The sequence below is a fragment of the Paraphaeosphaeria sporulosa genome (genome assembly GCF_001642045.1).
Source record: "Paraphaeosphaeria sporulosa strain AP3s5-JAC2a unplaced genomic scaffold CC84scaffold_16, whole genome shotgun sequence".
In the NCBI taxonomy this organism is placed as follows: Eukaryota; Fungi; Ascomycota; class Dothideomycetes; order Pleosporales; family Didymosphaeriaceae; genus Paraphaeosphaeria; species Paraphaeosphaeria sporulosa.
In genome coordinates, this window is record NW_017253375.1 from 342,872 (window position 1) to 369,744 (window position 26,873).

General features: G+C 53.7%; 9 protein-coding genes across 9 annotated transcripts; 5 read left to right on the forward strand and 4 right to left on the reverse strand.

The window, feature by feature from the left end:
- Positions 1-249: 249 nt before the first annotated feature.
- CC84DRAFT_1191485 (uncharacterized protein) lies at positions 250-1,846 on the reverse strand (the record flags this gene model as incomplete). Its single annotated transcript, XM_018181185.1, has 5 exons — positions 250-380; positions 426-1,220; positions 1,272-1,487; positions 1,542-1,680; positions 1,745-1,846. 5 exons carry the CDS (start codon positions 1,844-1,846, stop codon positions 250-252), a joined length of 1,383 nt encoding a protein of 460 aa, XP_018029373.1.
- A 772-nt stretch (positions 1,847-2,618) lies between these two features.
- On the forward strand, positions 2,619-5,127 carry CC84DRAFT_1157897 (glucose-methanol-choline oxidoreductase-like protein). Its single transcript, XM_018177033.1, has 2 exons — positions 2,619-2,994; positions 3,051-5,127. The coding sequence occupies exons 1-2, from the start codon at positions 2,939-2,941 to the stop codon at positions 5,032-5,034; spliced, it is 2,040 nt and encodes a 679-aa protein (XP_018029374.1). The 5' UTR covers positions 2,619-2,938; the 3' UTR covers positions 5,035-5,127.
- Positions 5,128-5,994: 867 nt separating this feature from the next.
- On the forward strand, positions 5,995-7,333 carry CC84DRAFT_1210470 (GroES-like protein; the record flags this gene model as incomplete). Its single annotated transcript, XM_018182291.1, has 1 exon — positions 5,995-7,333. The coding sequence occupies exon 1, from the start codon at positions 6,230-6,232 to the stop codon at positions 7,331-7,333; it is 1,104 nt and encodes a 367-aa protein (XP_018029375.1). The 5' UTR covers positions 5,995-6,229.
- A 1,342-nt stretch (positions 7,334-8,675) lies between these two features.
- Positions 8,676-10,349, forward strand: CC84DRAFT_1169730 (uncharacterized protein). Its single transcript, XM_018179741.1, has one exon. The coding sequence runs from the start codon at positions 9,049-9,051 to the stop codon at positions 10,237-10,239; it is 1,191 nt and encodes a 396-aa protein (XP_018029376.1). The 5' UTR covers positions 8,676-9,048; the 3' UTR covers positions 10,240-10,349.
- Positions 10,350-10,673: 324 nt separating this feature from the next.
- CC84DRAFT_1169731 (uncharacterized protein) lies at positions 10,674-12,123 on the reverse strand. Its single transcript, XM_018179742.1, has one exon. It carries the CDS (start codon positions 12,080-12,082, stop codon positions 10,826-10,828), a length of 1,257 nt encoding a protein of 418 aa, XP_018029377.1. The 5' UTR covers positions 12,083-12,123; the 3' UTR covers positions 10,674-10,825.
- A 175-nt stretch (positions 12,124-12,298) lies between these two features.
- Positions 12,299-16,879, reverse strand: CC84DRAFT_1157911 (carbamoyl-phosphate synthase). The gene is made up of 5 exons (XM_018177034.1): positions 16,055-16,879; positions 14,499-16,001; positions 14,204-14,397; positions 12,749-14,107; positions 12,299-12,693 (listed from the first exon to the last, which is right to left on the reverse strand). Exons 1-5 carry the CDS (start codon positions 16,395-16,397, stop codon positions 12,586-12,588), a joined length of 3,507 nt encoding a protein of 1,168 aa, XP_018029378.1. The 5' UTR covers positions 16,398-16,879; the 3' UTR covers positions 12,299-12,585.
- Positions 16,880-17,176: 297 nt separating this feature from the next.
- Positions 17,177-18,365, reverse strand: CC84DRAFT_1157912 (SNase-domain-containing protein). The gene is made up of 2 exons (XM_018177035.1): positions 17,955-18,365; positions 17,177-17,896 (listed from the first exon to the last, which is right to left on the reverse strand). Exons 1-2 carry the CDS (start codon positions 18,327-18,329, stop codon positions 17,450-17,452), a joined length of 822 nt encoding a protein of 273 aa, XP_018029379.1. The 5' UTR covers positions 18,330-18,365; the 3' UTR covers positions 17,177-17,449.
- Positions 18,366-19,617: 1,252 nt separating this feature from the next.
- Positions 19,618-23,560, forward strand: CC84DRAFT_1131811 (uncharacterized protein). The gene is made up of 2 exons (XM_018175914.1): positions 19,618-22,036; positions 22,087-23,560. The coding sequence occupies exons 1-2, from the start codon at positions 19,784-19,786 to the stop codon at positions 23,203-23,205; spliced, it is 3,372 nt and encodes a 1,123-aa protein (XP_018029380.1). The 5' UTR covers positions 19,618-19,783; the 3' UTR covers positions 23,206-23,560.
- Positions 23,561-24,066: 506 nt separating this feature from the next.
- CC84DRAFT_414355 (cysteine proteinase) lies at positions 24,067-26,702 on the forward strand. The gene is made up of 4 exons (XM_018186110.1): positions 24,067-24,280; positions 24,346-24,486; positions 24,541-24,554; positions 24,605-26,702. The coding sequence occupies exons 1-4, from the start codon at positions 24,245-24,247 to the stop codon at positions 26,652-26,654; spliced, it is 2,241 nt and encodes a 746-aa protein (XP_018029381.1). The 5' UTR covers positions 24,067-24,244; the 3' UTR covers positions 26,655-26,702.
- The last annotated feature ends 171 nt before the right edge of the window (positions 26,703-26,873 follow it).

Sequence of the window (26,873 nt, forward strand, 5' to 3'; positions counted from 1 at the left end):
GTTGGCAGACCCCAGTCTAAGGACATACGTAATTTAATTTGTGCACTCTCTGGATACACTATACAGAGTTGTGCGTTCTCTTTGTCCCTATGGCAAAGGATCCAACAAAAAAACAAAGGTGAGGCACCAGTGAATTTGGCTTCCAAGTGAACCCAGTAAATTGCGATGCTTGTTGCGCCTATGTGGAGACCGATAATGCCTCCATTGTGACAATATTTGATATGTTTGACCCTGATAGCAAGACTGCATTCAAACATGTTCCCTGCTCGTTGTTGATCTCCCTATCGGCCAGCCATCCGAGTGGTCACTTTCGCAAGACTCCGCAGCGGATAAGTTCGAACGACTGGATTCCTTCGTAGCAGTCTGCTGTGTCCAAATGTCTTTCCGGTCCGAGTTTAGTCCATTGCTTGCGAGTGCATGTGTACTTCGGGTATCGATATCCACCAAGGGTACGAACTCGCGATCGTCTTTCGTCTGTGGTTTGATGGAGACTCTCACAGCCTTGTCGCTAGTCAGTGCATTCGATTTCGACGCTGCAGTGAAATCCTTAGAGTTCATGGAGTTGCCCTTTGTGGAGTGGAAGGTCAGCTTGATCTTGGGCCACGCCCTGGCAATGAGCATGCGATGGGCAGGCATGCAGCCGCATATGATGGAGACGTCAACCTCAATCAGGCTCCAATAACCCGCTTCAACATAGTCCCATGTGATGTTGTGCGAGTTAGCAAAATGGACGAGTGAGTAAAGGCGCATGGCCGAAGTGAAGATGACAATGGCGCCAACCGAGAACATGGACATAACCATAAGCTTCCTCTTAAGTGTCATGTTCAAGCCGGCGAGATGCTTCAGCGGGAGGACCATAACTATGACGTCCAGCAAGATGTTGATTGCGGCCGCGACCCAGCCTTGAAGATGGATGTCGTTGCACTTGCCTGCGTGCAGACCATCCCACTGAGTCCAGGCTAAGCTCACTGGGATACACTGGAAGGTGGTGGCGAAGAAGAAGGCGATTGTATACGCTCCGCATAAGGCCATAACGCCGTATATCTGCATGCGAAACTCCCTGGCCGGGAAGACTCGAAGGTAGAAGAAGAGGATAGATATCTTCGAAAAGCCGAGCGCGAGGATGTAAAAGATTTCGCCCATGAAATAGTAAAAAAGCACGTTGGTTATTTGGTAGTCTTTGAGCGTCCACATATCTCGCCCAAGTCCATTGTCAATCACTGAATGGGGTCAGAGCTGTCATTTCATCTCAAAGGATCCAAGGGACTTACGCATAAAGCCAAAGGCAGCTGGAGGTATTGCCAAAGCGACCACGAGAGCCATTGCGGCGTCGTCCCATGATATTGAACGGCCCTTCAGACATGCTGCCATTCGCAAAATGAAAGACAATACTGCAAGACCAATGCCGGCTGTTCCGAGCACGATGAACTTTCGTCCGCTGGATCGAACTGGTGCTCCACAGCTGGTGCTCGATATATTCTTCGTCTCTGAAGGCCGTAGTGGTCAGCTTCGTACCCTCAATGCATTGAAGTCAGTCTTACGGAGCAGTTCGTAGACAGTGCATGTTTTCGAAGCACAAAGGGTGACAGCGGCATTCAAGGCTTCGTTTGTACACAAGCATTCCGAAGTGAGGTTGTTGGCGCAGGTAGTTTTGGGTATCTCGGACATGAAGCAAGCTAGCTACATAGAAGTGTTAGTCAAGGCCAGCCGAAAGTTTAACGACTCAAAGAGGTGCAGTACTTACGGAGCATGGCGGTAACTCCTTTGCCAGAGCTTGAAGTGCGGCTTGTGCATTTGCAGAGGTACCGAAGACGAAGAAAATAGTCAACACCGTCCACAGCCTCATGGTGTTGTTCCTGGACTATGCAGTAGCGAGTGTTGTGAGTTGATTTAGGACAAAAGAATGTGGCATTCCGTGAAGCTTGAGTCTACATAGGTACACATTGCATTTTAACAATCAAGTTTCTTGTTCTGTTGAACGCGCACAAGTCCCCCCACTTGTCATCCAACACTGATTGCAAGGGAGAGTGACCGGGTTGGCTTCGACACGGCTTTTGCCATGGTACCCCCAAAGGGTACCTGAGTGGACGGAGAAGGACCGGTTCCAGGAAGTCGGAAACACGAATGTGACTTGGCGGTGAGGGGTCCTGCGTGCCTGTAGGATCACGCCGCACGCCGCATGTGGTAGATCCTGTCCAAGTCCAGCTAGGAAAAGTGCTTTCGGTAGGGGCCATACACTCCCAGGGTGCGTAGCGCGTCTAGGTTTTCTCTTGTAGAAGGCCACAAGGAGGTCCGATCACCCCTACCACGCTACGCGCCCAAACTCCCTGGTAGGGTGTACAACAGCACAGAGGCACAGTTAATGAGGCAGCATGTTTGCATGCACACGCTTGGATTGCCGATCTCCGGAGCCTGGTCGTTAAGTATCGTACTTCAAGAACATACTTTGACTGTACAAATGCTTCACTGATTGTAGGTGCCTCAATGGCGCTTCCGTAGACTCGGTCCGATCAAGAACAAGAGGGTCGTTGCGGACCGTGCAATCCTGGTCGTGGTGTTTCAGGCGCCGCGACAACCGCTCCGAATAACGGCCAAACCGCTTCCCCGCATGGGCGTTACTGTAACGGGGGTTTTGACATGGCGCACACTGCAAGGATCTGTTCACGGATGCATCCTTGACGATCTCAATATCAAGCACCCGTACCCAGCAGCCTGGATGACGCCGCCTTCATCCGATTGTGGTGTCTGCATGCCTTTGCTTGCCACGGCGACGTCGCCCCCAACGCTCCGTGGACTCCTGATGCCTGTATATTAATCCTCCCCAAGCACCGTCATCTTGGCTCTCCAGCCTGCATTCGCTCCTTCTTTTGCTAGGTTCTGGCACCTCAGTCTTTCTTTGTCGTTTGTTATTACCAGGGTCATCTATAAGTAATCCAACATGAAGGCATTCACCGTAATTTCTTTCTTGACTTCAGTTGCTGCGGCGCGGTTTATGTACGTTGATATTTCTCTAAGGTTCCTTCCGTGCCAAAGTATTGACTCGTTTTTAGTGATGGTGCATCTCACACGCCATTCAGTGGCGTCAATGTCAAGCGTGCCGTCAACGACTCTGCCTCGTCCACGACTCTCGAGGATTATGAGTATGTGATTGTCGGGTCTGGTGCTGGTGGTGCCCCTTTGGCCGCGAAACTCGCTCTAGGCGGGCACAAGGTGCTTCTACTCGAGGCAGGTGGCGATGAGACGAACTCTACTCAATACAACGTACCGGCTCTGCATGCGGTCGCCTCAGAGTACGAGCCCATGCGCTGGGACTTCTTCGTAAAACATTTCGATGATGAGGCCGAGATGAGGAAGGATACGAAACTTACCTATGAGCTGGCCGACGGAACACGCTACACTGGCGCAAACCCGCCTCAGGGAGCTCAGCCTCTGGGTATCCTCTACCCTCGTGTTGGATCCCTCGGTGGCTGCACCAGCCACAACGCCCTCATCACCATCTATCCCTACCGCAGTGATTGGCAGTATCTCCAGGACATCACCGGAGATAACTCTTGGGCTCCTGACAATATGCGCCAATACTTCGAGCGCATCGAAAAGTCTCGCTACTTGCCGAACAGTATTGTGGGCCACGGATTCAGCGGTTGGCTCGAGACTTCATTGACCCAGCTAACGCTCATTGCCCAAGACTTCAAGGTGCTCTCGCTAGTCGTTGCCGCTGCCACTGGAATGGGCCAAACTCTTCTTGGCTCTCTCATTACCTCAGTCACTGGCCTGGCTCAGATCTTGCTTCGCGATATCAACCACAATGGTGCTGGACGAGACTCTCAGGAGGGCTTGTGGCAAGTTCCTCTAGCCATGAAGATTCCCGAATACAAGCGTGCTAGTCCTGTGGATCTTCTGAACTCCGTCGTCAACGCAAAGAATGCAGACGGCAGCCGGAAATATCAGCTCGATATTCAGCTCAACACGCTGGTTACCACCGTGAGGTTCGAAGAAGGCACGAGCGGCAAGCCAAAGGCAACTGGTGTTAACTTTTTAACCGGGCAGTCATTGTACGGTGCCGATCCTCGTCGCCAGTCAGGGGCTGCGACCGGTAAGGGCACCCCAGGCTCGGTCACTGCCACTCGCGAAGTCATCTTGTCGGCCGGCGCCTTCAACACACCTCAGATCCTCAAGCTGTCCGGCGTCGGTCCTAAGGCTGAGTTGGATAAATTCGGAATTGAGGTCGTCAAAGATCTTCCAGGTGTAGGCACCAATTTGCAGGACCGATACGAAATCCCCATGACAGGTGCGGCGCCATCATCGCTCGCATTGCTCAAGGGTTGCACTTTCCTGAAAGGTTACGATGCCTGCCTGGAGAAGTGGGAGGATCAGCCGGCCATCAACAAGGGTACCTACGCAACCAATGGTGTTGCTATTGCGATCACGAAGAAGGCCAAAAATTCCCCCAATGGCAACGCCGATTTGTTTGTGGCTGGATGGCCCGCGTACTTCAACGGTTACTACCCGAACTACTTCGAGAACGCAACTGCGGGAGGTAACCACTGGACATGGCTGACGCTGAAGGCCGAGTCGCGCAACAATGCTGGTACCGTCACTCTCCGCAGCACAGATCCGCAGGACGTTCCGGATATCCGCAAACGCAACTTCGATGTCGGTGGTGACGAGGATCTCGATGCGCTTGTCGAAGGTCTCAAGTACGGACGACAGGCATTCAAGGACCTAATCCCTCTCGATGGCAAGTTCACGGAGGTGTGGCCTGGCAGCAATATCAAGACGGATGCGCAGCTGAGGGAGTTTACCAAGTACGAGGCTTGGGGACATCATGCGTCTTGCACTGCTCCCATTGGTGCTGATAACGATGTCAACGCGGTGCTCGACACCAACTTCAAGGTCAGAGGTATCGATAGCCTGAGGGTGGTAGACGCGAGCTCGTTCCCCAAGATTCCGGGCACCTACCTTGCTGTGCCTATATACATGATTGCCGAAAAGGCGTCCGACATCATCTTGGCGGATGCTAAAAAGTCGTCATAGACGTTGAAATGGCGGATGTGATATATCAGGCTGCAGGCACTGTACCCATGTTAGCCGCCGTGCGAGCACACGTAATAATTAATTTCTTCACCCACATCAATATAGATTTTTGTCAAATGTATCGCTCACTCTTCGTGACGCAATATTCCAACTTAGTTTGCAGCTTCCCTATCATGATGGAACCTTGGAATAGAGTGAATTTGCCTGATGTGTAAATTTTTCGAGCTATCAACATAGGTCGAACCCTTTTCCTCACCACTTAAAGTCGAAATTTGTGAGTCGTCAGAATCAGGACGCACAAATACATGACTTAACCATCATCGAGACAGGTAGTAGGCCATCGAAGTAAACCTACGAATTGCAAGATTTGTGCCTCCCTTGCTTTCCCAGCAACGTTATTTGTCATGTATAGCCAGAAAGCCCCGCTTGGCTTTGTCCATGACAAACTACGGTAGGATTGCTTGCATTTTCCACTGATCTTGCGGATTTTGGACGTGTTTCGATGACCTGTACACTGTATAAGATCAAGACAATGGCGAGAGCTGCACTCAACAGGTATAAGGAGGTGGAGTTGTGTGTAGTTGCGTCTCCACGCTCCGCAAATAAACGTGAGAATAGTTGATGGGAACATTTGAGGTACATGCTGATGACAATTCGTTAATGTCAGGTTGGGATAATATGTGGCTTGGCCCAGAGTCACCTGCCATGGACCTGGGTACTTAGCTCCGGAAAATCCACCTGATTTCCCGCTGTTCTGGCTCGTTTTTACTCAATTGAATGTCCTGTGTTAATCCACCAAAGACGAAGATTTGTTGAAACTCTGCGAGTGAATGCTGCATCTAATGTTGGTACTGATTCAGGCCACGACGTCAGTTTAGACTCTCTGACTCGTGTGTGAACGAACTAAGTGGAGACGAGGCCTCTACAGCCGCGGTCCCCAGGAATGTCGAGCGTGGCAGACAGCGGGGCAACACACATGCTAGGACCTACCTCGGATAATATCTGCCAGCGGACTGTGTGATGTCGTCGGCGCGAAGCATCTGCTAAAGGTCTTTCCCTACGCTCCATCGCAGCCCCGAACTAAGACATCGAAAACGCACATTCATTCCCGTTGAACGTTTGTCGAGCAATTGCGATCCTTACGCCCATATCGCGCAAAGGAACCTCGTTTGAACCCGGGCAGCCTGCAAACATCATGTCGTCCTCGCCCGACATTTTCCACGGCTGGGTTGGTCATGACCCCAAGTCGGCGCAGGGTAATATGCAGTGGGAGGCTTTTACCCCCAAACCTTTCGCCGAAACCGATGTCGACATCAAGATCACACATTGCGGTATTTGCGGTACAGATATCCACACCCTACGCGAAGGCTGGGGCGCGACGCACTATCCCACTTGCGTCGGCCACGAAATTGTCGGCCATGTCGTGCGACGAGGATCGTCACCCGCCGCTCAGCGCTTCCAGATTGGCGACCGCGTCGGCGTTGGTGCTCAGGCGGCAAGCTGTCTCAAAGCAGACTGCGAAGAGTGTTCGACGGGGATGGAACAACATTGCGGAAAGGGTTTCGTCGGTACGTACAACGGCCTGTACAGGGAGCACAATTACTGGAGCATGGGCGGTTATGCGGACTACACCCGAGTTGCAGCACACTTCGCGGTCAAGATACCAGAGCGGGTGAAGAGCGCGGATGCGGCACCTATGATGTGTGGAGGAATCACCGTATACGCGCCACTAAAGAACAACGGTGCTGGGCCGGGGAAAAAGGTTGGCATTGTAGGGTTGGGTGGATTGGGACATTTCGGTGTGCTTTTTGCGAAAGCACTTGGATGCGAGAAAGTGGTCGCGATTAGTAGGAGACGGAACAAGGCTAAGGATGCAGAGACTCTTGGGGCGGATGACTTCATCGCAACGAACGAGGACGACAAATGGGAGAAGAAAAACTCGCGCTCCCTCGACCTCATAATCTCAACAGTGTCCTCACCGGATATGCCGCTTTCAGGTTACCTGCGCCTCCTCCGAACGAATGGTACATTCATCCAGGTTGGGGCTCCAGAGGGAGATCTTCCTCCTATTGCCGCGTTCGCCTTGATCGCGAAAGGCTGCAAGATTGGCGGCAGCCAGATTGGCAGTCCCAAGGATATCGAGGAAATGTTGCAGTTCGCTGCGACAAAGGGTATCAAGCCCTGGGTACACCAACGACCGATGCGTGAAGCCAATCAGGGCGTTGTGGATTTCGAAGAAGGCAAGGCAAGGTACAGATACGTGCTCGTCAACGAAGAGAAAGAGCAGTCTCAGTTATGAGACGGAGTTGATTCCGCACAACGCATTCCTCTTATTCCGAATGAAATCCCGTCAAATAACGCAGTGAAGCGAGTTTTTTTTGTTTGCGTATTTGTGTGCTACGTAACTCAGTGACGCGTCGCTGCCGAGTCGCAGATGACGCTAGCTACGCCCTGCAGCGGCCGGGGGACGAGCACCGAGTAATGAGCGCTTTCTAGTTATTAAGCTTCGCTGACGACAGGTTTCTAATCCCACCATCCAGCGTCTCGCAATCGCGCACGAGCAGCAGAGCGAGGTACGAGCACATACCGCAAGAGATCAGCACAGGATTGCGCGCGATCTTATACATGTGCCAACCAAGACCACAACTTGCCCGTCTCCACTAGCAAACGAAATCGGCATCATGCTTGCGATCGAGAACGGCCCCCAACGGAATATCTCTGCTTAGTGCACGGGGGCTACGCCCTGCGGGGCTTAATTCAGACGCCTCGTGCGAGATATCCTTGGTGAGATAACGACGATACTTAAAGGCGTAAAGGACCACGCATCGCGCCCCCCCCACCAGTAGGGATTGGATCTAATCCCGGCACTAAGCAATCTCAGCCTCTCACTTCTAGGCTCACCTCGCCTCCGTCGGCGTTATCTTACCCATCCAGACCTTACTGTCAAAAGATGGGTGCGCGAGTAGGTTTTCAAGTGGTGGCATGAGACTAGGGATTCAGTTCCACAGCATATGCCGTGCACAGAATCACCGTTCCTATACGTGCTTCTGCATCTGGTTGCGAGATGCTCACTCAGCTCCGTGCACATAGCCTTGCTCGTATGTACCTCTTCCTCCAGCCCAGAGGCTTTGGTAGTAATTGCGTCCCTCTCTCTCGCTCTTCTATACCCTGGAGGAACAGTAAGCGATCTAGAGCATAATCCGGCGTTCCGCAGTGTCGAATGATAGCTACAGTTATGCACTTTTGCTGCATCGGCCGCCTGGGCGGGCTGATCCCTAGCTGTGGCCTGCAGATCAACACTGACGAGATGAAAGAAGTAGGTGTTGGCGAAAAGACGCTGTCTAGTTGGAATCAGCCAGCCGCAAACGCACTTGGGTCAAACCGCAACTTAAACTCAGAAGGTGGCGTGGGAGTACGCGTGTCCCTGTGACGGGCGTGGGTAGCGTAAGTGGAACATTTGGTACGTTCGAGATCTACTTCAGAGCACTGTGCTAGGTCCCACTTATAGTTACCTTGAGAGGCGTGGCGCACGTTCCGGGACGTGCGCCCTGCAGTCAGGCTGCAGAAACGAGTGAATTGGGCGGCTGGTCAGGCTAAGCCCTCATATACCTGCCATAGGCCCACTTGATTCGCGCGAGTACCTCGTTCGTTTGCAATATTGAATGAGCGCTGGCCCGCGAACAATTTGGCCTCAACAAACTACTACTACTTATCCATTTGCGCAACTCCATTTCTATTCGTTGGTTTGGGTGAGCATCCACTGACAGCATGGTTCAATTCAATACCAGCAACAAGGTCTACCGGTCGGTCTTGCTCAGCATCGCCATTACAACATTCATTACCCTTCTTTTCTTTCTTGCACACTCCGAACGGGTCAATGGCTCACTAAGTCAACTCAAACTTGGAAGCTTCGCATCATCTCAATGCTCGTCGCCAGCCGAGGCAAATCTTTCAGAATCGTCCACCCCCTTCACCGTGACAGTGACGGCAGTGTCAACGCCTTCAGCAACACCAATGCGGTCGATACTTCCTCCCAAGAAAGGCAATCCAGACCTCCTCAAGGTGGTACCCTCGTATACCAAAGCCATATTCGATCCCCACGACAACACTTTCGAAAGGCTGGACTGCCCGCTCACGGCCTCACTCTCAGAACGCTACGCATACCTCCAGACACCACCTTCGTCCTCTCGCCGGAAATACTTCTTCGCGCTCGATCTCTACCAGATCGCCGACATACTCCCCCAGCTCATGGGCAGTATAATGCAGGCCATATCGTTCCTGGGACCACACAACTGCGTACTTTCCATTGTGGAAGGGCGCTCTACAGATGGCACCTATGAAATATTACGCTCACTCGCGCCTCAACTAGAAGCCCTTGGCGTCCCGTACTTTCTGCAGGAGTCTGGTCTTTCGCCCCAACGAGCAAACCCAGAGCGCATCGTTCTCCTCGCCGAACTCCGGAACCTCGCCCTGCGAGACTTATACGAGCGCCCCGACAGCTACGCCCCCGACACCACCATCGTCTTCTCCAATGACGTGTACATGTGCGCTGAGGACATCTTGGAGACTGTGCACCAGCGGCTCTTCCAGAAAGCGCACATGACGTGCGGTATGGACTGGGCCAACAGCTCGAACCCGGAGCTGCCCCGGTTGTACGACACGTGGATCGCGCGCAGCATGACGGGCGACACCTTCTACAAAGACATGTTCGACTGGGACAAGGGCTTCTTCCCCGATGACCCCGCGACGCTCGCGCGCTGGAACAAGTCCCTCCCCGTGCAGGTCTTCTCGTGCTGGAACGGCATCGTGGCGATCACGGCGGAGCCATTCATGGACGGCACGCTGCGATTCCGCGGGGTTGAGGGCGCAGACAGAGAGAAGAAAGACGAGGAGTGCTACCAGGGGGAGCCGAACCACTTGACAAAGGATATGTGGTATTTGGGGTACAGCCGGATCGCTACGATACCGACGATTACGACGGCATACACCTACTGGGACGCGCGCAGCACGAGGGAGCGGAGAGGCTCGGTGGCGCAACACGTGCTGCTGTTGAATGGCACGGCGGAGGAAACCATCACATGGCAGAAGGAGCCGCCGAGACAGTTCCATTGTATCCCTGCAGGGCGAGATCCCGAGTGGGTGCCGTGGGATCAGGGGTGCGCAGCCATCTATGGGACGAGGAGACCGGCGCTGGAGGTATCTTGAGTGCGAGGTTTGCGTGGACTGGCGAAGTGTATGATAGTCGTTTCGTTTCCTAGTTTCTTTGAGATACCCAGGTTTACAGGAGCTTCTCGAACAGATCTGCAATACTGAGAATCAAACTCAAGATGCCCTACTAAAAGTCGGACTGACCAAGACAAGCTGGTGTGACACTTCCACCTGTGCACTGCCTCATTCTCCGCGGTTCGTATAGCACTCGGGGCCATGGAAGTTGAATGGAATTGGGCAAGCGAGATAGGATGCTTGGTTATGAGATACGTACGAGTGATTGGCCTTGGTTTCTTCCGTCAGCAGCTTGGCACGGCTTAATACATGCAGCCGAACGAGGAAGTTGCGACCCGACAAAGCGAAGAAAAAAAAAAAAAAAAAAAAGGGAAACCGCGCAAACCGCCTTGAGGAGTATTGATGTCAGTGGGTGATGTGATGATACGATATGCATACAAAAGGTTGGGTATCTACGTGCTTGATCATGCCTCCCTCCACTCATTTCCTATACCGCACCAACATCGTCGGAAATGGCTCACATAGGCAAGCGTCACTCCTTCATCCTCTAGACCATCTCCCGCGGCCTTCAATCGCCACGCGGTAGCTTGGCGACTCTCTCTTCTATCGTCTTGACCCAGTCGCCGACCGTATGCATGTTGCTCTGCATAGCAGCCTCGCACTTCTTCACATCGGCCTCGACCTCCTGTATTGACTGCTCCCACTTCTTGATCTCCGCCTCTTGCTGTGACTGGCGATTCTCCAGCTCAGTGAGCACATCATCGGCCGCCCACGCGCTCGTGTGTACCAGCCTGAGCGTCCGTAGTCGCTCCAGCATCATGGGAAGAACAGGCGAGAGTTTGTCAATGGAAGGCAGTGTGCCATAGAGCGCGTTGATCTTCGCTTCTTGTTCGGAGTTGGGCGACTCCCCGTCGCGAGAGCCTTCTGCACGCAGCTCTTTCAGCTGCTCTGCGTCCGCAATCATCTTCTTGATCTGCGCGCTTGCTGCTTCCAGATTGCCTTGGCTCGCATCGCCCACGAGTCCGACCGTCTGTTCGATCCTCTCTAGTGTAGCAAACACGGGGAAAGGCGCCTTGTCTCCGAGGTCGGGCATGGTAGTTCCGTCTAATCCCAAGCTTGTCTCCAGCTTTGATAATCTTTCGTCGAACTGCTTCGCCTGGTCCAGCACGAATTCCAGCTGACCTCTTTGTACCTGGGAGCCCGGGAGCGGTGGCTGGTTCGCGATAGCTTTAGTGATACGACTCGAAGGTTCGAAGGGCGCATAGTTGTTGAACTTATCGATTGTCCGGTCAAGTTGCGGCTCTGCACCTCGTACACCACCCCGCCGCATGGCGTAGATCTGGTCCACCTTTTCCGATATGAATTCGATAATCTCCTTGGGGTCTCTCTCCTCCACTTTGCTCTTGTCGCCTGATTTGACTCGCTCCTGGTGCTCGCCCTCCAGCTCCTGCAGCTCCTGCTTCACCCGCATGAGCTTCCGCTCAAACGACTCCTGCTCCTCATCGCTGTCGTCGCCCAGTATGTCACCTCTCCGCCGCGCGCGCGTTGATGTGCGGTATGAGCGCCGTGCGCTGATATTGTCGGAAAAGTCTACGCCATTCGCGTCTACTCTTGAAGGCTGGAAGCGGCTCCGTGCCTGGTCGGTTTGGAGGTGTTGGTGTCGTACGGCGGAAGATTCAGGGTCGTCGTCGCCCTCGGAATCGGAAACGGCGGTGGAGGCTGGGATGGTGCTCACGTCCTCGGCGAGCTCGGGCGTCTCGTAGACATCGGGCGCGGTGTCAATCCCAGGGAGGCTGTCGTACTTGACTTTGGAAGCTTCCGCCATGTCGTGGGCATGGGACGATTGTGTATGGCGGGGTGTGGATGTGTTTGGACGGAGGTTTAGTCTCAAATCAATCGAATTGGGGAGACGCGAACGCGCCTTCCCCAACCGGTCCGTGCACCATAGCTGCCACCAGAGCTGATATTCAACGTTTCCCGCTTGAACCGTCAATGTGCAACGACTTGCCATACGAAAGAGTCACCAGATTCGCAGTAAGAAGTGACGGTGATAACATTCCAATTACCATACTAAGATACACCTCGCAAAATTCGCACGAACCAGAAGACCAACCATTTCAGACACAGTGTACACTGATACCAAAGACGCCTTCGAATGAGCATGCGCAGCCACTTTTGTGGAGCGCTATATACACAAACATCACCCTTCACATCGCTCCCCTTTCCAAACCCCTATGCAGATTCTCCCTCGAGGGGGTATCGTGTCTGCAATTGTTACTTCTCCAAGCTCTCTTGCATTCCATTGAGTGGAAGCGTGAGGCGAGTCATCTACAATGGTCGGCCACCAACGAAGTCGCTCCATGATCGGACTTCGCTAGGAATGCCCTCCTTCTTGGGCAGCTTTTCCTTCATGCACTGAGCAAAGAGGACAGCCGTCTGGCAATATGTTAGCTTTGATACGCTCTTGCTTAAGTGTATAGAATCAACTCACCTTGGGCTCCATGAATAGCGGTACGCCAAAGTCGACCGCGTTCCTCCTCATCACGTAGTCCTCATCAAGTAACGAGCTGGCCCTGTACTTTGCCAAGTTGAATACACCCTTGATGTCGTACTTCTGGAATACGTCACGAAGGGCCCTCTTGTCCTCCTTAGGGAACTCAATAACCTCAACAGTGAGGCCTTCTGTGTTCTTCTCAAGCAGCTGCTTGACGGCATCGTTGGCAGCGTAGAACTTGTAGCCGAGGTGGTGAATGTACTTCGCGATTTGGACGAGGTAGCCAGACTCGGTGTCACCGCCGAAGAGCAGACCTTCCCCAGGCACCGGGAGACGGAAATTCATGGTCGACTGTGCGGAAGCCCAGTAGGCCTCGATGAGGTCCTTTCCGAAACAAGCCATCTCACCAGTTGAAGCCATCTCGACGCCCACGTATGGATCGGCACCAGCCAACCTGGTCCAAGAGAATTGCGGGACCTTGGTGGCAACGTAATCACGCTTGACAGCCATCAGGTCGGTAGGCTCAGGCACATCGCGACCGACGAGAGCCTTGGTAGCGACATCAATAAAGTTGGTACCGAGGACCTTGCTGACGAAGGGGAAAGATCGAGAAGCACGGAGGTTGCACTCGATGACCTTGAGCTTGGGCTCCTGGCCTTCAACGTGTTGCTTGATGATCTGCATGTTGAAGGGACCGGTGATGTTCCAGGCCTTGGCGACCTTGTCCGCGATCTCCCTGACGCGCTCCTTGATTCGGTCATCAAGGTTGACAGGTGGCAGAACAAGTGTTGCGTCACCTGAGTGAACACCCGCGTTCTCAACATGCTCACTGACCGCATGCACGAGGACCTTGCCATTGGATGCGACAGCATCGCAGTCGATTTCCTCCGCGCCGTCAATGTACTGGGTGATGACAACAGGGTGATCGGGAGAAACGTTAGACGCGGCAGTGAGCTTTTCCTGGAGCTCGTTCTCGCTGCGGATGACAGTCATAGCAGCACCGGAAAGGACATAGGAAGGACGGACGAGCACCGGGTATCCAACCTGCTCGACAAACTTCTTGGCATCCTCGTAAGAGGTGAGCTCCTTCCAGGCCGGCTGGTCCACACCAATCGAGTCCAGGATCGAAGAGAACTTGTGACGATCCTCGGCCTTGTCAATATCGGCAGGATCCGTACCCAATACCTTGGCCTTTCCGTCCTCCTGAAGCTTGAGCGCAATGTTCTGGGGCAGTTGGCCTCCGACAGAGACAACGACACCGCTCGCGGTCTCAAGCTCGTAGATGTCCATAACGCGCTCGTAGCTGAGTTCCTCGAAGTATAGCTTGTCGGCAACATCGAAATCGGTGGAGTAAGTCTATGACCGCGGGTACAAAGTCAGCTGAGTCCCCTCGTGTTTGTGTGCGAATGTTCGTATCTTCGACAAAGCGGTTTTGTACTGGAGAAATCATACCTCTGGATTATAGTTGATCATGACAGTCTTCTTGCCGAGTGCGTTCAAGGAGCGCGTAGCATTGACCGCGCACCAGTCAAACTCGACAGAGCTACCAATGCGGTACACTCCGCTTCCAAGAACAAGAATACCGTGGTCATCGAAGGTAACATCGTGAGAAGAGGCGTTGTAGGTGGTGTATAGGTAGTTTGTATCTGAAGGGCGGGGTGTAAAGTCAGCGAAATGACCAGAGTGAGGGGGAATGGGTAGAAGCGTAGCTGTTTTAGCTGTAGCATGTTTCTGAAATCCGACATACCTGCGGGGAACTCAGCAGCAAGAGTGTCGATCTTCTTGACCCACGGCTTGATGCCGAAGCTCTTCCTGCGGGCGCGGACCTCGTTCTCGGTGCTGTTCACAGCCTTGGCGATCTGCTTATCGGAGAAACCAAGCTTCTTAGCCTTGAGGATAATCTCCTTTTTGAGACCAAAGAGGCTGCCAATCTCCTCAAGCTCTCGGGTGCAGTCCACGATGTTCATCAGCTTGTGCAGGAACCACTTGTCGATCTTGGTCAAGTCGTAGATCCTATCGACGGTGTAGTTCTCGTGGAACATGGCCTGGCCAACAGCGAGCCATCGACGGTCGGTAGGGTTCGCGAGTTCGTCATCAAGATTCTCGCCGTACTTTTCTCCCTGGAAGCCCAGGAACTTGGGGTCGACTTGTCGGCAGGCCTTCTGGAAAGACTCCTCAAATGTACGTCCAATAGCCATGACCTCTCCGACAGACTTCATCGAACTGCCAATATCGCGCTTGACGTTCTGGAACTTGCTGAGATCCCACCTGGGCATCTTCGTGACGATATAATCGAGAGAGGGCTCGAAGTTGGCAGTGGTCGTCTTCGTGACTGCGTTAGGGAGCTCAGGCAGGGTGTGACCAAGACCAATCTTCGCAGCGGTGTACGCCAGGGGGTATCCGGTTGCCTTGGAAGCCAAGGCAGATGAGCGAGATAGACGTGCGTTGACCTCGATTACCCTGTAGTCCAGACCGTCGGGTTGCAAGCAGTATTGAACATTGCATTCACCCACAACGCCCAAGTGACGTACAATCTTGATGGACGCAGAACGAAGCATGTGGTACTCCTCGTCGCTGAACGTTTGACTCGGAGAAACGACGATACTGTCACCAGTGTGTACACCCAGAGGGTCAAAGTTCTCCATGTTGCAGACCGTGATGCAGTTATCCGCCGCGTCTCGGACCACCTCGTACTCGGCCTCTTTCCAGCCCTTGAGCGACTTCTCAACTAAGATCTGGGGCGAAAGAGAAAGAGATCGAGCGGACAAGTTCCTGAGCTCCTCTGCGTTATTCGCAAAGCCTGAACCAAGACCGCCGAGCGCGTACGCAGCGCGAACAATGATGGGGTATCCGACCTTCTCGGCGGCATCGAGCGCCTCTTCGACGGAGTTGACGGCGATGGACTTTGCGATAGGAATATCGATCTCGTCCAGCGCACGCGCGAACAAGTCACGGTCCTCACTAGTCTCGAGCGTCTTGATACTTGTTCCCAAGACCTTGACGCCGTACTTCTCGAAGATGCCCTTCTTGTTCATTTGCACACCCAAGTTTAGGGCAGTCTGACCACCAAAGCTCAGGAAGATGCCGTCTGGCTTCTCCTTCTGGATCACATATTCGACGTATTCAGGGGTAACGGGCAGGTAGTAAATCTCATCGGCGAGCACGTGCGAAGTCTGGATGGTCGCGATGTTGGGGTTGACGAGCACGGATTTTACGCCGGCTTCTTTGAGAGCCTTAAGCGCTTGCGAGCCTTGAAGAGCAGTCAGTATTCAGCGGTCAGCTATTGCGAAGTTTGCTCCATACCAGAGTAGTCAAACTCTCCCGCCTGGCCAATGCTGAGGCCACCGGACCCGATGACCAGGACTTTCTGGACGTCAACAAGGTCACGAGCTCCGGAAATGGCGCCGCTATTCAGGTAGGCCTGCGCGTTTGGCGCCTCCTGCGTCTGGTTCCATGTTGCATGGATCTTGGTGAATGCGCGCAGCTGCTGGCGGTATGCGCTGGTTGACTCATTCGACGGCCTGAGCGAAGCAAGAGGCCGGGAGGCTCGCGAGACGATAGATCGAGAGGCGGCCGGAGATGCAAACGCGCGGAATTGGCCTGAAAGTGCTGGCGCGCGACGTGCCAGACGCCCGCAGAGAGCCATGGCAGGCGGTCAAGCACCAGTGAAGCTTGAAGCTTGAAGCTCTATTGAGGCCGCGCAGAGGGTACGACGGCTGCAGGTGCGCAGGCAATAGGCTGGTCCAAAGCCACCTGGTGCAATTGGAAGTCGCTGGAACTCGAGTTCTGTCGTGAAGAGTCAGAATGCAGCTTCAAGATGTGTTTGTGAAATTTATTTTGCGGGGAGGAATAACTCTCGCGCCTTTGCAGTGATTCGCTGAGCCCAGGAACCTTGGAAGCGTTCGGGCCGATCCTATGGGTCCTGGGCTCAGCGATAAGGTCCTCCTCAGCTATCAAAGGCGGTCAGTGACGACGCCAGCCGCTCGACGAACGCGAACATGACAGCGGCTCCTGATCGATATTAGATTGGTATATCTTGTACCATGCGTAAATGATGTGGCCTTGGGTATTGTAGCTACAAACACCGAACATCACTGTATTATCGTACGATTTTTGCGTTGAAGCTCTGCACCGTGCAAGCCCGAAAACCGGCGCCGATGCATACATGGGACGAAAAAATCTAAACGCGCCTGAACCATCGTCACACTGCAGCAGATCGGCCAAGGGCTCTAGTCATTTGCAGACTACCTACTACAGCTAAAACTACATTCCGTTGGAAGCCGCGCGCAAATTTCCTACTTTGACTCAAACGGTGCGGAACCCAGGCCAAGCCTGCGGCAGCACCCTTCCGTGGCCATCATCAGCACTGTTGCTGCCATGCGCTTTATTTTCACAAGTGACTCACAGTGGTAACATTTTGTAGCAGCTTGGACGAAGCGTTGGCAGACCATGCACAGCTCCCTTCACGATTATTGGGTATCAATCACCATGCTACTTGTGCACTACATTTACAAAGTCCACACACGGCAACATGCCGAGGTGAGGATTCCTGTATCCTCTGCGTCTCCGTCGTGAATTTCCCGCGATTACGCAGTGCACTGGAACGTCCTCTGGAACGGGTTGGATCCGAATCGTGGTCATGGATATCTGGTCCATGCAACCTTGAGACCATGTCTCTCAATACCCCAAGCTCGGCCATCATCCAGTCTTCTTTTGCTTGTCAGCTGCCGCATGCCGTTGTTTGTATTCCCTCGGTGTCTCTGCCTTCTTCGAACTTTCCCCCCGTAAGCGGCCCAAGAGGCTTGGCTTTGTCCACATGCCGACCTTTTGCTCTTCAGCCTTTTTCTGGGCATCACGGTATTGTTGCTCGAAATTTCCAAACTCAGATCCCGTCTTCGCTTCGTAAACAGTCGCAAGTCCATTCCTCAGCATCTCCAGCCCGACGTCTCTGTTGCGTAACCATCTACGCACAGTGACCTGAGCTACAACTCTATCGTACTGGTCGCGTCGGAATATGTGCACTCGAACACGTCGATTATGGATGTAGGCCGTGAGCCAATCGAGCGCTTCCTTGGAATATGGCTGTGCTTCTCTGCCCCAGTGAGCCAGTTCAGGTGCATCCACACCAGCAATGCGGACGTGTATCTATGACTGGATCAGTACAAAGCCATCAAAGCCAAAGGCATGCGGTCCTGAAACATACTGTATTATTTGCCAGTCCTTCGCGCTTCGTGGGCACTTTTCTCCAGGGTACCCAGCCCCACCCAGCTATCCTCCCGCCAGGTGTGTGGAACAGCCTGAAGTTGTCTGCATCGCCAACACTGGTCACTTGCCCGAACAGGCTTCTTCGGCGAAAGTAATCCGGTTTGATATGGTTCACGCTGGGTATACGGCGCAGGTAGGATTTGTAGAATCGTAGAAACGCTACAGTGGAAGCTGTCAAAGCAAGCGACGTGCCGATTGTCGCGGGATCAGTAAGGGCGGTCGCCCAGTCGTCTGACTTGAGCTTTGCAATGCGGTTAGAGAAGTCCCTCTTCGTCTCGCCGTCGTCCTCGCCGCCCGACCAGGGCCATTGCATCGTTGGTCCGGCGAGGATGTGTCGTCGGGATTCTGGTGTTTGTTTGTCAAAAGTAGAGTTTCCGCACAGGTCATCCTCGCAGGTGGCCCAAGCGTGGACCTCGGATTTAGACGGAGGTCATTTTCACTGGAGCTCTTGCCCTTACTCTCAAGCAAACAATGCATGGGTAAAGGTTCCGATAAACAATAACACGTGCACCTCGAGATCATAGTTCAAACATGGCATTAATAACGAAAACTGCATTGTTGGGATTTTGAACTGGAATCGATGCCCAGGGAGTCTATCACACCGTTGCGCGCATCTACATTGCACTGTAGTAAGTTGTGATAGAAGCTGGCCCACATGTATGTACTCTTTGATGCCTCTCCGAGTTGGCCGAGCTTGAAGCGTCTCATGTATAAGCACACCGTTTCGGGCACTATGCCCTATACAGCTACAGCTCAACCATCTTCACCTGCTACCGTAACGCTACAACAATATCTGCCAGTCTAAACCCCAGGGCGACCCTGCATTCATTGAGCGTCGTGTTACGGAACATTTGGTGGTGTCATCGTATGTCTCGTCGTGTTCACCACATGCCATGCTGCCCTTTATCGAAGACGACAGATCGCGCAGTAATGCTTCGCTGGATGTGTTGTTCGATGGCTCTTATTTCACAGATGTCGTAGCCGATGCTGCTGTGGCCACGGGACAGACGACCGATAACTCGATGAGAGGAAATAGAACGTACCGGGATCTTCGCCTAACACGTTAGCTCTAATTTCTCAAGAGATGGTTCATCGATGCAATCTTGGCGATGTGGTCGCTCACCCAAATATAGGCAATTTGAGATTAGCGAAAGAGCGCTGCCCTACATACTCTCCGTCCATGCGATAGCGGCGGCACTCCCATCTTGATCAAAGGCAGTTTCCCATGCACAGTGGCTGTATGACTTCCAAAGTGTCCTTCGTCCCTCGTTGTTCTGGTCATGTCGAGATCATCCGATATTGGAACGGCAAGTGTGTTGTTACTGATGTCTGTCAGGGTGGGGTACGCCTCGGTGAGCGCTGCAGGCTCATTGCGACCGCATTGCCGCTACGTGAATTTAGCCCAGGGCCAAAAGCGTACAATTTCATTCATCGGGGACGGTTGCGACCCGAATGGAGATGAGGGAGGCCATTGATAGGCAGATGAGGTCGAGGTTGACCGCGCAGGGACCGGCAGACGGCTTTGCACGGGCCCGACACGGTTTAGCGCAGGAAGTTCGGATCTCAATGTGCAAGCCATCGTCCTGCTCACTCACACGTCGAACCACTCATCTTTCACAGAACCAAGACAGATCATCCATGCTCCAATCATCCGCACGGCGCGCCGCGGCCTTCTCCTCCACTATTCGATGCCGCTGTGCATAGGCCATTGTTGACCTCAATCCAGCAGTGGCCACTATCAATTCCCATGCCGTTCCATCAGCCACAATGTACTCGTCGCTCGCCACCATGACCGATGCGGATGGGCTCGATGATAGTCATTATCTCTTCGGCGATGCACAAAATGGCATTCTGCCGATGCCGCTGGCCCACGACAGTATGAGGGACGAGAGCTCTACGGTCATGCCTGCGGCCCTTGAGAACATCCACTATACCGAATCAACGGCATCGTCCGTGCACCACGGAGATATTCATGATGCCTCTGAATCAAGTGGAGGCCATATCAATGGCAGAGATGAACGCGACAGTTCTGCGTCGAGTGGGTATGTCAACGGTCACGGGTATGATGGCACTCACGTCTCCACATTACATCTCCACCATCCTCATCCGCTTCGAACATCGGAGACGAACGATATCGCAATCGATTTCCATCATGAAAAGATCACGAGGATGAATGGTGATGATTTACATCCACACGTCAAGGGTCCTATAACGGACGCGGCTTTGAATCAAACTAAGAATATCCCACATACTCCAGTATCCATGGCGGCAACCCCTCGACCCCTAAATGGAACACCAAAAGCCTCATCGACACCTGAACTTCCGCAGTCCCAGGAACATGATGGTACACGTCAACCACGAAATTCAAGCCCACCGAAGGGTAAGCATACTGAGTTCAAAGCGAATAGCTCTATTCCGGCTACACTCTCATGGGGCGAGTTTGGAAGGCAGTGCATACTGGCAGCCGAAAGTTCACGGCTCAATCCTTTCGCCCTTCACCCTGGCGAATATCAGCTGCTACGGAACCACATCACTCACGCGCAAGTTACCATCTACCTCAATATCCGCAATGCTATACTTCGCCTCTGGACTAAGAATCCAATGGTGTATGTCAGCTTGGAGGAAGCGGCAGGGTGTGCACGAGACAGACGCTACTTCAATCTAGCAAAGGTCGGATACACCTGGCTTATGCGGAATGGTTACATCAATTTTGGGTGCATCGAAGTGCCGAACACAGCCATGGCCATACCGTATACCAAAGTCAAACGAGGCGCAAGGCGAACAATCATTGTTGTAGGCGCGGGCATGTCTGGCCTTGGGTGTGCCCGGCATCTGGAGGCCTTGTTCGCCCAGCTTGGCGATCTATGGGTCAATGAAGGCGAACGGCCTCCGAGAGTAATTCTTCTCGAAGGCCGACCACGTATCGGCGGGCGAGTATACTCGCATCCTTTTCTCAACCAGACTGGATCGACTCTACCGCCAGGACATCGGTGTACTGCTGAGATGGGTGCACAGATCGTCACGGGTTTCGAGCACGGTAATCCGCTCAACGCTATAATACGTGGCCAACTAGGAATACCATACCATGGATTGCGCGACAATACAATATTGTACGACTATGACGGTACAGTCGTGGAGAGGAGCCAGGACATTTTAGTGGAGAAACTATATAATGACGTCCTAGAACGCGCGAGTACCTTTCGAAACAAACCTGCAACCTTTCGCACAGTAGAAGGCGACCGAAATCTTATACTATTTGGACGCGAACCGACCGATAACAGCGAAGCAACAATTGCCGAGCTCGAACAATCCGAAGCGCCGCCACCTGCAAATGCAACGACTACGGCGTCGACAACGGAGGAGAAACCATCCACTGGAGTTGAAAAGCTGGCAGGCCGAGCATATCAGCTCAGCGCAGGATTTAACCCGAACATAACTGCCACCCAAGCGGTCAAGAATATGGGCTGGTCAGTTAAAGCCAACGCACCTGATCTCCAGTCCTTGGAACTAGATTCAACCGCGAAAGCATCTGCCCATCCAACACTCGGGCAAACGATGGACGAGGGCATCAGACAATATCAGAAGGTACTAGATCTACGACCAAGAGACTTGCGACTTCTCAATTGGCATCACGCAAATCTCGAATACGCCAATGCTGCCAGTGTCAACCACTTGAGTCTGAGTGGATGGGATCAAGACATTGGCAATGAGTTTGAGGGCCAACACACCGAGGTCATTGGAGGTTATCAGCAGGTGCCGCGTGGACTCTGGCAATGTCCGAACAAACTGGACGTTCGCTTTAAAACAGTGCTGAAATCCGTCCACTACGACCTTGATGAGAAGGCAATTGGCAAAGCTGTGAAGATCGAATGCACTAATGGTGAAGTGTTCGAGGCAGACCAACTTGTAATCACAACGCCGCTTGGAGTCCTGAAATCTGGCTCTATCACTTTTCAACCTCCGCTACCAGACTGGAAGCAGGGTGTAATAGAGCGTATGGGTTTCGGACTTCTTAACAAGGTATATGAAGATTGTAGAAAACATGGATCCAGCGTCTGACAAGTGTTTAGGTAATCTTAGTTTATGAACAAGCCTTCTGGGAACCCGATCGCGATATGTTTGGCCTACTGAACGAGGCAGAACATCAGGCGAGTCTCAACCCTGAAGACTATGCTCGACGAAGAGGCCGTTACTACCTTTTCTGGAACTGTATCAAGACAAGCGGCAAGCCCACACTGGTGGCTCTGATGGCCGGAGAAGCAGCCCACTATGCAGAGGCAACTTCAAATGATCAACTCGTCAAGGAGGTCACAGACCGTCTGGACAAGATGTTCGCTCCCAGCCATGTACCACTTCCAACGGAGACGATCGTCACACGCTGGCGAAGGGATCCTTTCGCTCGCGGGAGCTACTCGTATGTGGGGCCACAGACGCAAGCAGGCGACTATGATGTTATGGCCAGACCTTACGGCCCGATACATTTCGCTGGCGAAGCGACCTGTGGAACCCATCCTGCCACAGTGCACGGCGCGTACTTGTCTGGTTTACGCGCTGCCGCTGAAGTGGTAGAGTCCATGATCGGGCCTATCAAGGTCCCTAGCCCGCTCGTAGAGAAGAAGGTGAAAACCGAGTGCCCTATGAGCTCTACCGCACTTTCGACAGAGCCAAAACGGAAAGTCGAACAAGGACTGGTCGATGCACAGCCTAGGGAGCCCAACGCAAAACCAAATGAGGATTACGAGGCTTCAATCATAGGAGAGATCCTCGAGAAGCTAGGCGAGCGTCCTCTCAAGCCTGGACGCGCCGGCGTCAATCCTTTCCTGCTATACACGAAGGACTACTGGTATGTCTGCAAGAATGAATGCGACGAGAAGAAAAGAGTAGCTACCGGCGATCCCAATGCGAAGGCTTCAAAGACGGAGATCCGCACTGCGCTTGGCCTGAGGTGGCGAACGGACAGTGAGGAGATCAGGAAACCCTATCTGGATCAGACACAGAGTGCAAAAGACGATGCTGCAGCAAATGCAGCAACATTCAAGGATCGGGTAGCCAGGTGGGACAAGGAAGCAGCACGTATCCGGCGGGAATACATCCAGAACCATCCGCCGCCAGGAGGGAGCGAAGATGGCATCCTCAACGGCCGCACAGCGATCGAGCTCGGAGCTAGTAAGCGGCTTCGGCGACTGTAAAAGGGCGAATTTTCTTCTTCTACTGTATTTGTTCGGGTGTTCACATTGCATTCATGCGGGCGTCAAAACATACCCAGGGCATCGAGTGTTGATGGTGTTATTAATGTACTCTACCAAGCATGGTCTTTGATGGCGCAGGGTTGTTCGGACAAGGCAGGTTGAGTCGAGGGGCGTGACTCGGGGATGCATGCATGTCACGACGGGGTGACATGCATCGCGGTTCGCATGCGAGGGGCGCATCTGCGGCGCGCGCTTAAGACGACGGCGCCAGAAGCCACCGGGCACGGCGTGTTGTCGTCCTTCCAGCAGTTGATAGGATCCGAGAACAGAAGAATTGCAACGGCGCCGGTGGTGCAGTGGATGCGTGTTGGCAGCGTGCTCGTCGTGTGATGTTCGGGGCCTGAAGAAGCAAAAGGGCCGTTCGTGCTAACTACGCCACATGCATCGATGCTCGCGCGTCTGTGTGGAGAGCTGCATGAGTGGTGGACTTGTGGACTTTAGCCTTGCGCTCTGGATCCTCCTCCACATCCTGCGGCGGCCGCGGGGGCGTCGCAGAGGGCCGCGCAGAGACAGAGTGCCGTCGTGGGGCTGCGACGACGGCCACGCGGGCGACAGTAGGGCTGCAGCAGCGAAGTTTGCACCGTGGCCTCGCGGCGTGTGCCTGGTGCCGGGTGCCGAATGAGGTGCCGTCGCGCACGAAGCGGAGTGAACCCGTCCGAGTGCACCCACCGCCTGGGGTCCGGTCTAGTGCTGCTCGAACCGCTATCCAGTCGCTTGGAATGTCAGTCGCCGGGGGCGCATCCTAGCCACGGACCACGCAGCCTTCAGCACTTCGCTCTGCCGCAAGCCGTTCCCCATCTTTCTCCATGATCGTGAACAGCGCCCTGTGCTGCTTGGGACCTTCCCCATCGCTCCTTCCGTCCGAGCACCTGCACCTGCCCCAAGTCCGCGCGTAGAGCGTCGAGAGGCACCCCGTTGGCGCCGCTGCCTCCACCTCCGCACCTCTCCACTCCGCCCACGCTCGACGTCCACCCCCGCCATGGCTTCTTTTTTCGGGCGGCTCAAGGCAGGGAATGTGAGTGACGCGCGCTCCTGCATGTGTGCGCCGTCGCACAATGGCTGATACTCGTTGCGCTGTAGGGTCCCGCCAGTCCAGCTTCGAGCGCGCCTCCAGCGAAGAAGGACCCGAATGCCCCACAGTTGACGCCTCTCGAGAAGCTGCTGCAGGACGCCGGCCCCGTTCGCGCCGATGGCAGCGACAAGTTCTTTGGTTTCGAGAACGTACGTAGACCCAAGCGCTCCTGCTGGCGGCCTGGTTGCTAACTGCCTCTACAGTTCGGGAGCACATGGTAATCGCGCTCTGCCGCACACGTATGGACAAAAACTCACACGCTGCCAGCTACTGCAACTCCATCGTGCAATGTCTGTACTACTCGGTGCCCTTCCGAGAGCAGGTCATCAACTTCCCCGCCAGATCGCCGCCCGAAGCGCTCGAACGGCCAGCAACAGGACCTCTGCCGCGGCTAAACACGAATCTACTGCCTGACGCAAATGCTCAGAACTCGACCCTGTCCCCGAAAGGCAGGAACTCCTTCTCCGCTCCCAATGCCGCGTCGCCACGGAAGCCCGTCCTTACGCCCGGCGGCACCATCATCCCGGGCCAACCTCAGAAGCCAGAGGATAACAAAGACTCGCCCGAGTACAAGAAGAAGCAGGCATTGGCCGCAGGGCCGGTGCTTAGCATGGACTACGAGAACTCAAAGGCATATGGCATGTCGGAATCGCTGTTCAGTGCGCTAAAGGACATTTTCGAGGCAGTGATAGCACACCCGTCACACATTGGTGTTGTCAGCCCGCACAAGTTCCTCGAGATTCTACGCCGCGAGAATGAAATGTTTCGCACGCCAATGCACCAAGACGCGCACGAGTTCCTGAATTTGTTGCTCAACGAAGTGGTGGAAAATGTGGAGCACTTTTCCAAAACTCGGGTGCATGAGATAGAGGACAAGGATACGAACGCTACCATATCCCAATCTGACGCTGTAGTGAACGGGACTGCCCCAAGCAATATTGGCTGGGTGCACGAGCTCTTCGAAGGCACGCTTACGTCCGAGACGCGATGCTTAACGTGCGAGAACACCTCTCAACGAGACGAAGCATTTCTGGATCTGTCAGTGGATTTGGAACAACACTCATCCGTAACGAGCTGCTTGCGAAAGTTTTCCGAAGAAGAAATGCTGTGCGAACGAAACAAATTCCATTGTGACAAGTGTGGTGGGCTGCAGGAGGCAGAAAAACGCATGAAGGTCAAGAGACTCCCTAGGATCCTGGCACTACATCTTAAGCGCTTCAAGTATACCGAGGATCTACAGCGGTTACAGAAGCTATTCCATCGTGTGGTGTATCCATATTACCTTCGGCTGTTCAATACCACCGACGATGCGGAAGACCCCGACCGACTCTACGAGCTGTACGCTGTAGTGGTCCACATAGGAGGCGGACCGTACCATGGACATTATGTCTCAATAATAAAGACGCAAGACCGAGGTTGGCTTCTGTTCGATGATGAGATGGTAGAGCCAGTAGACAAGGCATACGTGCGCCGCTTTTTCGGTGGCGAAGATCAGCTGGCATGCGCATACGTGCTTTTCTACCAAGAGACAACAGAAGAGGCAATGATGAAGGAGCAAGAGGAGGAGAGCTTGGCGGCCGCAGAGCAGGCAGCCGAGGTGAACACCGAGCCTATCTCCGTCACAACACCCAAGGCGAATGGCCTTGGCCTCGCAAATGGTCACGACCATAACCTTGCGACGACCCCTACGGTAGAGAAGGACGACCAGTTTGCAAGTCTCAACCATGCTGTAACAGCTCCAGCTCTTCATACCGGCGAACACAGCAACAACTTGGAACACGTCGCAACGAGCATACCGATACTAGGCAAGCGGCAAAGTAACATAGCATCCAAGAAAGAGAAGGCGGAGCGTGTCAAAGAAGAAAAAGAACGTAAAGCCATGGAGAAAGAACTTGAAAAACAAGCCAAAGCCAAACGCAAGGAGCTCGAAGTCCAACGGCGCGAACTTTTCCGCAAACAAGAAGAGGACCTGCGAGCAGCTCTGGCCGCCTCGCGCGAGAGCGCAACAGAGGAGAATAAGAAGCGCGGCAAAGACGGCGGCGCAGAACTCCCAGAGCTTGAGAAGGACAAGAGCGCAAATGGCCTAGGCAGCATCAGCAAGGGCAGTGGGCTCAGCCGCTTCAGACATAGTAGTATGAGTCTGCGGCACAAGCCCAAGTTCTGGTCCGGCAGCAAGGACGACAGAAAGGACGACCCCGAGATGCCGAGTACGCCTGTCGTGGCGGAAGTGGAGCAAGCGGCGCAAGGGACGCCGGGCAAGGAGGAGAAGAAGAACCGGTTTAGTCTTGGAAGGAAAAAGTCGACGTTTCATCTTTAGGCGCTGGGAGACGTTGCTCTGGAGAATCCTTGGTCCCGTGTTCTTTCCATTATTACGTCACATACACCATGTCCACGTGCTGCCCTTGGAGGTGGGCTAGCTATGTCTGTACCTACGGTTTGTGGGAGGGTAACTCTGTGCATATTGCCTGGCTGCGTGAGGGGAACTTTTGTCGGCAGCTTTCTTCGTTTGTGAGGGGGCTTGTTGGGATACAAGGGA

What these genes read in the sequence shown, in the direction of transcription:
- CC84DRAFT_1157897 (XM_018177033.1), top strand. Translation starts at nt 2,939, where the DNA reads ATGAAGGCATTCACCGTAATTTCTTTCTTGACTTCAGTTGCTGCGGCG. An exon ending in GTTGCTGCGGCGCGGTTTAT is followed by an intron (nt 2,995 to 3,050) that starts GTACGTTGATAT and finishes ACTCGTTTTTAG; the next exon opens with TGATGGTGCATCTCACACGC.
- CC84DRAFT_1169731 (XM_018179742.1), bottom strand. Translation starts at nt 12,082, where the DNA reads ATGGCGGAAGCTTCCAAAGTCAAGTACGACAGCCTCCCTGGGATTGAC.
- CC84DRAFT_414355 (XM_018186110.1), top strand. Translation starts at nt 24,245, where the DNA reads ATGGCTTCTTTTTTCGGGCGGCTCAAGGCAGGGAAT. An exon ending in GGCGGCTCAAGGCAGGGAAT is followed by an intron (nt 24,281 to 24,345) that starts GTGAGTGACGCG and finishes GTTGCGCTGTAG; the next exon opens with GGTCCCGCCAGTCCAGCTTC.
- CC84DRAFT_1157912 (XM_018177035.1), bottom strand. Translation starts at nt 18,329, where the DNA reads ATGCAATGGCCCTGGTCGGGCGGCGAGGACGACGGCGAGACGAAGAGG. An exon ending in AAGGACTGGCAAATAATACA is followed by an intron (nt 17,897 to 17,954) that starts GTATGTTTCAGG and finishes ATCCAGTCATAG; the next exon opens with ATACACGTCCGCATTGCTGG.
- CC84DRAFT_1157911 (XM_018177034.1), bottom strand. Translation starts at nt 16,397, where the DNA reads ATGGCTCTCTGCGGGCGTCTGGCACGTCGCGCGCCAGCACTTTCAGGC. An exon ending in TGCTGCTGAGTTCCCCGCAG is followed by an intron (nt 14,398 to 14,498) that starts GTATGTCGGATT and finishes CCCGCCCTTCAG; the next exon opens with ATACAAACTACCTATACACC. An exon ending in CGCTATTCATGGAGCCCAAG is followed by an intron (nt 12,694 to 12,748) that starts GTGAGTTGATTC and finishes ACATATTGCCAG; the next exon opens with ACGGCTGTCCTCTTTGCTCA.
- CC84DRAFT_1169730 (XM_018179741.1), top strand. Translation starts at nt 9,049, where the DNA reads ATGCGGTCGATACTTCCTCCCAAGAAAGGCAATCCAGACCTCCTCAAG.
- CC84DRAFT_1131811 (XM_018175914.1), top strand. Translation starts at nt 19,784, where the DNA reads ATGTACTCGTCGCTCGCCACCATGACCGATGCGGATGGGCTCGATGAT. An exon ending in GTTTCGGACTTCTTAACAAG is followed by an intron (nt 22,037 to 22,086) that starts GTATATGAAGAT and finishes ACAAGTGTTTAG; the next exon opens with GTAATCTTAGTTTATGAACA.